Raw genomic sequence first — 12,500 nt, 5'->3', positions numbered from 1 at the left:
TATTATTATTATTATTATTATTATTATTATTAGTAGTAGTAGTAGTAGTAGTAGTAGTAGTAGTAGTAGTACTGAATCACAGAATTAAACTAGTATTATCATTATTATTATTATTATTATTATTATTATTAATAGTAGTAGTAGTAGTAGTAGTAGTAGTAGTAGTAGTAGTAGTAGTAGTATTGTTGTTGTTGTTGTTGTTGTTGTTACGGTTGTCGTTGAATCACGGAGTTACGTAATATATTATTTTTTTTTATAATAATAACCAGTATTATTATTATTATTATTATTATTATTATTATTATTATCATTATTATTATTGTTATTATTATTATTGAGTGTTCCTCCAGTTTCGTGCTATTTTAGCCAATCAAATATTAGAATCTTTGTATTTTACTGTTTCCATTTTGTGTAGCAAGTATATATAGTAACGTTAGATCACAAAAGGAAACCTCTTTGAGGTCTTTATCCTTCATTCATGATGTTCTCCACGTGTACAATCCATCTTTTTGAAGACTAGTGGCAACTGGGGTGTTGAATCCACTTAGCCTCTATCAAAAGAGTTTACCCAACGATTCTATTTTTCATAATTTAGTAGGGTTTAGGATTAAAGTACCCTCTGGGGAGAGAGAGAGAGAGAGAGAGAGAGAGAGAGAGAGAGAGAGAGAGAGAGAGAGAGAGAGAGAGAGAACACATGGGATAAATCCTGAAGTATGAGAGAGAGAGAGAGAGAGAGAGAGAGAGAGAGAGAGAGAGAGAGAGGAGAGAGAGAGAGAGAGAGAGAAATTCAGGTGCCCTCATTGGTTGCAGATGGAGAGAGAGAGAGAGAGAGAGAGAGAGAGAGAGAGAGAGAGAGAGAGAGAGAGAGAGAGAGAGAGAGAATTCAGGTTGTGAGAAAAAGAGACAAAACTCATGGGGAAAATTCTGAAGTATGAGAGAGAGAGAGAGAGAGAGAGAGAGAGAGAGAGAGAGAGAGAGAGAGAGAGAGAGAGAGAGAGAGAGAGGAATGAATTCAGACACTAGAGAGCGAAAACTTTGTTAACTTCGGGTACTAATATTTTCAATGCAAGCGTAAACAAGACGGTCCCTTGCAACGTAAGAGCTTCTCAGCAACAAAGGGGAAACAGAACGACAAACAGGCCCAGCCTAGATCAAAGAAGCGGAACTCTGCTACGTACGTGCTCTAATGTTTTCAGTGCAAAGCTAAACCAGACGGCCCTATGGAATATGATGGATTTAATCAACATAGGAGTTTTAGAGACAGACATATCGTAGTAATTCAAACAGATAGACAGATATGATGGCTCTTAATCAACATAGTTTTTAGAGACAGGCATGTCGTAGTAATACAGACACATAGACAGATATGATAGCTCTTAATCAACATATGAGTTGTAGAGACAGGCATGTCGTAGTAATACAGACACATAGAGAGATATGATAGCTCTTAACCAACACAGGAGTTTTAGAGACAGGCATTTCGTAGTAATACAGACAGATGGACAGATATGATAGCTCTTAAACAACATAGGAGTTTTAAAGACAGACATATCGTAGTAACTCAAAAAGATAGACAGATATGATAGCTCTTAATCAACTTAAGAGTTTTAGAGACAGGCATGTCGTAGTAATACAGACAGATAGACAGATGTGATAGCTCTTAACCAACACAGGAGTTTTAGAGACAGGCATGTCGTAGTAATACAGACTGATGGACAGATATGATAGCTCTTAATCAACATAGGAGTTTTAGAGACAGACATATCGTAGTAACTCAAAAAGATAGACAGATATGATAGCTCTTAATCAACTTAGGAGTTTTAGAGACAGGCATATCGTAGTAATACAGACAGATAGACAGTTATGATAGCTCTTGATCAACATAGGAGTTTTAGAGACAGGCATATCATAGTAATACAGACAGATAGACAGTTATGATAGCTCTTGATCAACATAGGAGTTTTAGAGACAGGCATATCTTAGTAATACAGACAGATAGACAGTTATGATAGCTCTTGATCAACATAGGAGTTTTAGAGACAGGCATATCGTAGTAATACAGACAGATAGACAGATATAATAGCTCTTAATCAACATAGGAGTTTTAGAGACAGGCATATCATAGTAATACAGAAAGATAGACAGTTATGATAGCTCTTGATCAACATAGGAGTTTTAGAGACAGGCATGTCGTAGTAATACACTTCATCAGAATGCGAAGCTGGTTTTTATATAAGAAAAAATATCATATTATATCACCAAAACTCCCAAGTTTATAAGCGTCCTCAAACCCTTATCAATCAGATCTAATTTGGCCCAATCCTCTTATCAAGAACTTTTTTTAAGATTTCGAAAATCTTTTGAGGACGATCAAAGGTTAAGTAAATCACAATGAAGAGCCCGATAGATCTAATCAGCATCGCGAATGATTCGATTGTAGCCATCAATCGGAATTTTATTTCTAAAAAAAAAGAAGAAAAAAAAAAGAGTAAGTCCCTCTTTGCCGAGCAAAGAATTTAATAAATCAATGTCATTGGAACTTCCTGAATATGAGAATAAGATCTCAAATCCTCGCTAGGAATTATTGAGGTCTTTTACCAAAGTCAGTCTCCGGTTGGGGCCAAAGTCCAATTGGTCAAAGAAGGAAAGGAAAAGCGGACCTTCTTGTGAGTGATTTGTGGGAGGGCGGTAAATCTTGGCTCTTTATGGGAAAGAATATGAATGAAAATGAAAGTTTTACTTGATATCCTCCTCTCTTAGTATAAATCGACTTGTGATGAACAGTATGGTCTATAATAAAGGTTTTTGTAACTTCTATTTATCCCCTACTGCTTTATTTTCAGCTATTAATTTTTTTGGTGGAACTTCAAAAGTTCAATGGTTTTATGTTGAACAAGCTGATATAGATTCTTTTTATTGTTTATTTATGATAGATCCATTTTAATGTTAATATTCTTAAGATATGTTATTTTGATTGTCCATTATTTCTCGTGTAGTTTGTTTCCTTATTTCCTTTCCTTTGGGCTTTAGGATCCTGCTTTTCCAACTAGGGTTGTAGCTTAACTGACAATAATAATAATAATAATAATAATATTATTAATAATAATAATAATAATAATAGTAATAGTAATAATAATCACTTCTCTTGTAGTTTATTTATTTCCTTTCCTCACTGGGCTATTTTTCTGTTTTAGCCTACTACTACTACTACTACTACTACTACTACTACTACTACTACTACTACTACTACTAATAATAATAATAATAATAATAATAATAATAATAATAATAATAATAATAAGTCAATTATTAATCATTGATTAATGATTCATAATTAGATAATAATAATAAATGTTCAACTGTTTTTAACTATTTCACCTCTCAATAACAAACCCTATATCACAGCCCAGCAGTGATCAAAGAGACCTAGTTAATCTGAATTTTTTTATATATATAGTCGCTCTAAGTCCTAGTCAGCCACTAAGATAAATATCACCTACCGTTAACGACGTGCACGAGGACGGAAGCTGAGTCAGCAAACTGGGGGACGCAGGTGTAGTTGCCAGAGTCGTTCCTTCCGGCTCGGGTCAAGAAGAGCTTTGAGGTCGTGCGTACTGGGGTCTTCTCAATCTCGATGCTGACGCCTCCCCTGGTCGTATCCAAGGTGAGGGGAGGGGGGTAGGGGGTCGTCATGCGGTAGGAGAAAGGGAGTAAAAGAAAAAAAAAAGAGTTAATTATACGTTCAATGATTACTCTAAAAGTATATGACTATGAAGCGCGAAGTAGGAGATGATGAATGAAGGAGTATTGAACTCAAAGCTCAAGATAGAGACGACTGGCAATATCTAACCGAGGCCCTTTGCGTCAAAAGGCGTAGGATGAGATGACGATGATGATGATGTATATGACTGCTAGGGATCAAATTATTACCTCCGCCAACGAAGTTGGAAGGAGGTTATGTTTTCGCCCCTGTTTGTGGCTTCCTGACCACAATTTAAATCGCATGTTAATGAAACATGCATGGATTAACTTTTATGTCAAAAATTGGAGAGGATTAAATTTTGAAAGGTTAAGGTCAATGTTCAAGGTCATGGTTAAGCAAAATGTCCAATTTACGTAAGGAACCATAAGTTTGGACATCATTGTCACAGATGCTTCAAACTTGGTCCATATTTAAGTGTATGAAAATCCACGCTAATTAATACATGTTTAGGTCAAAGGTCAGGGTCAAGGTTGAGAAATAAGCTGCCGCGACGGAGGTTTGCATTCTAGTGAGTGCCCCTATTGTTTTATATTCTTGAACTTGGTGAGTTTTATGATTTATTTATCTAGATTAGTTAGGAATAATACTGTGCCAAATTACGTTTTGCCATGAGATATTTATATTTGAAACTTTATGATACAATAGATTATGATTCGTTATTTATCACAAGTGTTTAATCAAAGATATGTTGAAAAGATAAAAATTTCATGGTAAGATTTCGCCAGTCGTCTCTAGCTTTTAAATCAATATTTCTCCATTTTCTCCATTCATTATCCCCAACTCTTCTAGTGCTTTGTTGAGCCCAACTAAACGTTTGGTGAACTAAGATATTAGTTCAACATTATCTATGCCATATAGTTTTGTAGAAAATAAGGTTTAACGTACGGACAATGTAACTTTTGGGAAATTAAAATAAAGATTTATTTTTTCCCCTTCACATATTTTGCACATTTTACGTTCCAAATTCCAGTTACCTTTCTTCATGCTCCGGATGAGACAAAGTATTTCTTTTTCAATTTTGCCTTCCCTTTGGCATTCCTCTTTCCAGATTCAATATCAGATGACAGTGATATAACTGTCTCAGTAGTCTCATACAAGAGGAACATTCGAAAAAAGAAAAATAAAGAATAACCACAAACTTAATAGAGAGGAAAATTCGTTCAGGTTTTTCCGTGCCAAATTAGCCAGCGATTTATTAGCGAAAGCAGAATTGGAAAGAGAGAGAAACGGCCGTAGAAGCAAATGGAAGAGCAAGATAAAGGGAAATTAAAACTATAATTACATTTCAGATCTCTTGTTGTGAGGTTGTTAGTTTAATTAAATTTGCGAGACGCGGCTTCATTGCCCACATAATATCACCGAGCGGTGACATGACGGGGAAATATATTCGGATTTGAATTCTGTGAATTTCTATTGAAATTACTCGAATGTACTCTCTAATATTTGGCCTTTCTGATGTTTAGTAGACATAGATGTGTATTTTTTTATTTTTTTTTCATGATAGATTGCTTTAGTCAAAACTGTGACGTGACGGGAAATATATTCGGATTTGAATTCTGTGAATTTCTATTGAAATTACTTGAATGTACTCTCTAATATCTGGCCTTTCTGATGTTTAGTAGACATGGATGTGTATTTTATAATAGTTTTTTTTATACTTGATGATAAATTGCTTTAGATAAAACTAAGACATAACGGGGAAATATATTCAGATTTGAATATACTCTCTAATATTTGGCTTTTCTGATGTTTAGTAGACATGAATGTGTATTTTATAATAGTTTTTTTTTTATTTATTAATCCTGATGATAAATTGCTTTAAAATAAAACTGTGACATAACAGAGAAATATATTCAGATATGAATTCTGTGAATTTCTATTGAAATGGCTTGAATATACTCTCTAATATTTGGCTTTTCTGATGTTTAGTAGACATAGATGTGTATTTTTTTATTTTTTTTTCATGATAGATTGCTTTAGTCAAAACTGTGACGTGACGGGAAATATATTCGGATTTGAATTCTGTGAATTTCTATTGAAATTACTTGAATGTACTCTCTAATATCTGGCCTTTCTGATGTTTAGTAGACATGGATGTGTATTTTATAATAGTTTTTTTTATACTTGATGATAAATTGCTTTAGATAAAACTAAGACATGACGGGGAAATATATTCATATTTGAATATACTCTCTAATATCTGGCTTTTCTGATGTTTAGTATACATGGAAGTGTATTTTATAAAAGTTTTTTTTTTTCATTATTCTTGATGATAAATTGCTTTAAATTAAAACTGTGACTTAACAGAGAAATATATTCAGATATGAATTTGTGAATTTCTATTGAAATTATTTGAATGTACTCTCTAATATCTGGCTTTTCTGATGTTTAGTAGATATAGATATGTATTTTATAATAGATTTTTTATACTTGATGATAAATTGCTTTAGATAAAACTAAGACATAACGGGGAAATATATTCAGATTTGAATATACTCTCTAATATTTGGCTTTTCTGATGTTTAGTAGACATGAATGTGTATTTTATAATAGTTTTTTTTTTATTTATTAATCCTGATGATAAATTGCTTTAAAATAAAACTGTGACATAACAGAGAAATATATTCAGATATGAATTCTGTGAATTTCTATTGAAATGGCTTGAATATACTCTCTAATATTTGGCTTTTCTGATGTTTAGTAGACATAGATGTGTATTTTTTTATTTTTTTTTCATGATAGATTGCTTTAGTCAAAACTGTGACGTGACGGGAAATATATTCGGATTTGAATTCTGTGAATTTCTATTGAAATTACTTGAATGTACTCTCTAATATCTGGCCTTTCTGAGGTTTAGTAGACATGGATGTGTATTTTATAATAGTTTTTTTTATACTTGATGATAAATTGCTTTAGATAAAACTAAGACATGACGGGGAAATATATTCATATTTGAATATACTCTCTAATATCTGGCTTTTCTGATGTTTAGTATACATGGAAGTGTATTTTATAAAAGTTTTTTTTTTTCATTATTCTTGATGATAAATTGCTTTAAATTAAAACTGTGACTTAACAGAGAAATATATTCAGATATGAATTTGTGAATTTCTATTGAAATTATTTGAATGTACTCTCTAATATCTGGCTTTTCTGATGTTTAGTAGATATAGATATGTATTTTATAATAGATTTTTTATACTTGATGATAAATTGCTTTAGATAAAACTAAGACATAACGGGGAAATATATTCAGATTTGAATATACTCTCTAATATTTGGCTTTTCTGATGTTTAGTAGACATGAATGTGTATTTTATAATAGTTTTTTTTTTATTTATTAATCCTGATGATAAATTGCTTTAAAATAAAACTGTGACATAACAGAGAAATATATTCAGATATGAATTCTGTGAATTTCTATTGAAATGGCTTGAATATACTCTCTAATATTTGGCTTTTCTGATGTTTAGTAGACATAGATGTGTATTTTTTTATTTTTTTTTCATGATAGATTGCTTTAGTCAAAACTGTGACGTGACGGGAAATATATTCGGATTTGAATTCTGTGAATTTCTATTGAAATTACTTGAATGTACTCTCTAATATCTGGCCTTTCTGATGTTTAGTAGACATGGATGTGTATTTTATAATAGTTTTTTTTATACTTGATGATAAATTGCTTTAGATAAAACTAAGACATGACGGGGAAATATATTCATATTTGAATATACTCTCTAATATCTGGCTTTTCTGATGTTTAGTATACATGGAAGTGTATTTTATAAAAGTTTTTTTTTTCATTATTCTTGATGATAAATTGCTTTAAATTAAAACTGTGACTTAACAGAGAAATATATTCAGATATGAATTTGTGAATTTCTATTGAAATTATTTGAATGTACTCTCTAATATCTGGCTTTTCTGATGTTTAGTAGATATAGATATGTATTTTATAATAGATTTTTTATACTTGATGATAAATTGCTTTAGATAAAACTAAGACATAACGGGGAAATATATTCAGATTTGAATATACTCTCTAATATTTGGCTTTTCTGATGTTTAGTAGACATGAATGTGTATTTTATAATAGTTTTTTTTTTATTTATTAATCCTGATGATAAATTGCTTTAAAATAAAACTGTGACATAACAGAGAAATATATTCAGATATGAATTCTGTGAATTTCTATTGAAATGGCTTGAATATACTCTCTAATATTTGGCTTTTCTGATGTTTAGTAGACATAGATGTGTATTTTTTTATTTTTTTTTCATGATAGATTGCTTTAGTCAAAACTGTGACGTGACGGGAAATATATTCGGATTTGAATTCTGTGAATTTCTATTGAAATTACTTGAATGTACTCTCTAATATCTGGCCTTTCTGATGTTTAGTAGACATGGATGTGTATTTTATAATAGTTTTTTTTATACTTGATGATAAATTGCTTTAGATAAAACTAAGACATGACGGGGAAATATATTCATATTTGAATATACTCTCTAATATCTGGCTTTTCTGATGTTTAGTATACATGGAAGTGTATTTTATAAAAGTTTTTTTTTTCATTATTCTTGATGATAAATTGCTTTAAATTAAAACTGTGACTTAACAGAGAAATATATTCAGATATGAATTTGTGAATTTCTATTGAAATTATTTGAATGTACTCTCTAATATCTGGCTTTTCTGATGTTTAGTAGATATAGATATGTATTTTATAATAGATTTTTTATACTTGATGATAAATTGCTTTAGATAAAACTAAGACATAACGGGGAAATATATTCAGATTTGAATATACTCTCTAATATTTGGCTTTTCTGATGTTTAGTAGACATGAATGTGTATTTTATAATAGTTTTTTTTTTATTTATTAATCCTGATGATAAATTGCTTTAAAATAAAACTGTGACATAACAGAGAAATATATTCAGATATGAATTCTGTGAATTTCTATTGAAATGGCTTGAATATACTCTCTAATATTTGGCTTTTCTGATGTTTAGTAGACATAGATGTGTATTTTTTTATTTTTTTTTCATGATAGATTGCTTTAGTCAAAACTGTGACGTGACGGGAAATATATTCGGATTTGAATTCTGTGAATTTCTATTGAAATTACTTGAATGTACTCTCTAATATCTGGCCTTTCTGATGTTTAGTAGACATGGATGTGTATTTTATAATAGTTTTTTTTTATACTTGATGATAAATTGCTTTAGATAAAACTAAGACATGACGGGGAAATATATTCATATTTGAATATACTCTCTAATATCTGGCTTTTCTGATGTTTAGTATACATGGAAGTGTATTTTATAAAAGTTTTTTTTTTTCATTATTCTTGATGATAAATTGCTTTAAATTAAAACTGTGACTTAACAGAGAAATATATTCAGATATGAATTTGTGAATTTCTATTGAAATTATTTGAATGTACTCTCTAATATCTGGCTTTTCTGATGTTTAGTAGATATAGATATGTATTTTATAATAGATTTTTTATACTTGATGATAAATTGCTTTAGATAAAACTAAGACATAACGGGGAAATATATTCAGATTTGAATATACTCTCTAATATTTGGCTTTTCTGATGTTTAGTAGACATGAATGTGTATTTTATAATAGTTTTTTTTTTATTTATTAATCCTGATGATAAATTGCTTTAAAATAAAACTGTGACATAACAGAGAAATATATTCAGATATGAATTCTGTGAATTTCTATTGAAATGGCTTGAATATACTCTCTAATATTTGGCTTTTCTGATGTTTAGTAGACATAGATGTGTATTTTTTTATTTTTTTTTCATGATAGATTGCTTTAGTCAAAACTGTGACGTGACGGGAAATATATTCGGATTTGAATTCTGTGAATTTCTATTGAAATTACTTGAATGTACTCTCTAATATCTGGCCTTTCTGATGTTTAGTAGACATGGATGTGTATTTTATAATAGTTTTTTTTATACTTGATGATAAATTGCTTTAGATAAAACTAAGACATGACGGGGAAATATATTCATATTTGAATATACTCTCTAATATCTGGCTTTTCTGATGTTTAGTATACATGGAAGTGTATTTTATAAAAGTTTTTTTTTTTCATTATTCTTGATGATAAATTGCTTTAAATTAAAACTGTGACTTAACAGAGAAATATATTCAGATATGAATTTGTGAATTTCTATTGAAATTATTTGAATGTACTCTCTAATATCTGGCTTTTCTGATGTTTAGTAGATATAGATATGTATTTTATAATAGATTTTTTATACTTGATGATAAATTGCTTTAGATAAAACTAAGACATAACGGGGAAATATATTCAGATTTGAATATACTCTCTAATATTTGGCTTTTCTGATGTTTAGTAGACATGAATGTGTATTTTATAATAGTTTTTTTTTTATTTATTAATCCTGATGATAAATTGCTTTAAAATAAAACTGTGACATAACAGAGAAATATATTCAGATATGAATTCTGTGAATTTCTATTGAAATGGCTTGAATATACTCTCTAATATTTGGCTTTTCTGATGTTTAGTAGACATAGATGTGTATTTTTTTATTTTTTTTTCATGATAGATTGCTTTAGTCAAAACTGTGACGTGACGGGAAATATATTCGGATTTGAATTCTGTGAATTTCTATTGAAATTACTTGAATGTACTCTCTAATATCTGGCCTTTCTGATGTTTAGTAGACATGGATGTGTATTTTATAATAGTTTTTTTTATACTTGATGATAAATTGCTTTAGATAAAACTAAGACATGACGGGGAAATATATTCATATTTGAATATACTCTCTAATATCTGGCTTTTCTGATGTTTAGTATACATGGAAGTGTATTTTATAAAAGTTTTTTTTTTCATTATTCTTGATGATAAATTGCTTTAAATTAAAACTGTGACTTAACAGAGAAATATATTCAGATATGAATTTGTGAATTTCTATTGAAATGGCTTGAATATACTCTCTAATATTTGGCTTTTCTGATGTTTAGTAGACATAGATGTGTATTTTTTTATTTTTTTTTCATGATAGATTGCTTTAGTCAAAACTGTGACGTGACGGGAAATATATTCGGATTTGAATTCTGTGAATTTCTATTGAAATTACTTGAATGTACTCTCTAATATCTGGCCTTTCTGATGTTTAGTAGACATGGATGTGTATTTTATAATAGTTTTTTTTATACTTGATGATAAATTGCTTTAGATAAAACTAAGACATGACGGGGAAATATATTCATATTTGAATATACTCTCTAATATCTGGCTTTTCTGATGTTTAGTATACATGGAAGTGTATTTTATAAAAGTTTTTTTTTTTCATTATTCTTGATGATAAATTGCTTTAAATTAAAACTGTGACTTAACAGAGAAATATATTCAGATATGAATTTGTGAATTTCTATTGAAATTATTTGAATGTACTCTCTAATATCTGGCTTTTCTGATGTTTAGTAGATATAGATATGTATTTTATAATAGATTTTTTATACTTGATGATAAATTGCTTTAGATAAAACTAAGACATAACGGGGAAATATATTCAGATTTGAATATACTCTCTAATATCTGGCTTTTCTGATGTTTAGTAGACATGGATGTGTATTTTATAATAGTTTTTTTTATTTATTAATCCTGATGATAAATTGCTTTAAAATAAAACTGTGACATAACAGAGAAATATATTCAGATATGAATTCTGTGAATTTTTATTGAAATGATTTGAATATACTCTCTAATATTTGGTTTTTCTGATGTTTAGTAGACATGGATGTGTATTTTATAATTTTTTTTTTATTCTTGATGATAAATTGCTTTAAATAAAACTGACACAATAGAAAAATATATTCAGATATGAATTCTGTGAATTTCTATTGAAATGACTTGAATATACTCTCTAATATTTGGCTTTTCTGATGTTTAGTAGACATGGATGTGTATTTTTTATTTTTTTTTCATGATAGATTGCTTTAGTCAAAACTGTGACGTGACGGGGAAATATAATCAGATATGAATTCTGTGAATTTTTGTTGAAATTACTTGAATATACTCTGTAATATTTGGCTTTTCTGATATTTTTTAGACATAGTTATGTATCTTATAACATTTTTTTTTTTAAATTCTTGATAATAAATTGATTTAGATAAAGCTGTCCATCTAGTTATCCTCATTGATTCTAGTTCCGGCTAGAATAAATTAGTTGGGAAGAATTTGTATCTAAAATTCGAGGGAATTTTATACCAAGAAATATTTGTGTCGATAATTCAACGCTTAAATAAATCATGAAGTTATATTCATAACTATTATCAAAACTTTTATATTTACAATTTTAGCAATCGTTTCTTGTGGCCTGATTGGTAATGGTTCTGCCTGGTGAACACCAGGGATTCGAGTCCGCTCAGACCAGTTAGTTCCTTTAACGTCTGCAACCTTACCATCCTTGTGAGCTAAGGATGGGAGGTTTGGGGAAGCCTATAGATCTATCTGCTGAGTCACTAGTAGCCATTGCCTTGCCCTCCCTGGTCCTAGCTTAAGTGGAGAGGGGGCTTTGCTGCTGATATAATATATGGTCAGTCTCTAGGGCATTTTCCTGCCTTTTAGGGCAATGTCATTGTCCCTTGCCTCTGCCATTCATGAGAGGCTTTTAAAACATTTAAATCGGCTCTCAATTTGGATATATTTCGATTGCAATTCTAAGAAAAAATCC

The 12,500-nt window shown here is 29.8% G+C and overlaps 2 protein-coding genes across 3 annotated transcripts in view; one reads left to right on the top strand and one right to left on the bottom strand.

The window, feature by feature from the left end:
- Positions 1–12,500, top strand: part of LOC137632681 (methyltransferase-like protein 22) — a 533,866-nt gene that overhangs the window by 165,849 nt on the left and 355,517 nt on the right. The window lies entirely within an intron of this gene.
- Positions 1–12,500, bottom strand: part of LOC137632455 (uncharacterized) — a 102,276-nt gene that overhangs the window by 5,178 nt on the left and 84,598 nt on the right. For both annotated transcript variants that reach the window (XM_068364386.1, XM_068364387.1), the window contains exon 6: positions 3,501–3,649. In XM_068364386.1, the coding sequence (XP_068220487.1) occupies positions 3,588–3,649 (62 nt within the window). In that variant the 3' untranslated portion in view covers positions 3,501–3,587. The remainder of the gene's footprint in view (positions 1–3,500; positions 3,650–12,500) is intronic.

Source organism: Palaemon carinicauda, chromosome 41 (genome assembly GCF_036898095.1).
Source record: "Palaemon carinicauda isolate YSFRI2023 chromosome 41, ASM3689809v2, whole genome shotgun sequence".
NCBI lineage: Eukaryota > Metazoa > Arthropoda > Malacostraca > Decapoda > Palaemonidae > Palaemon > Palaemon carinicauda.
This window is presented reverse-complemented; position numbering and strand designations above follow the sequence as displayed.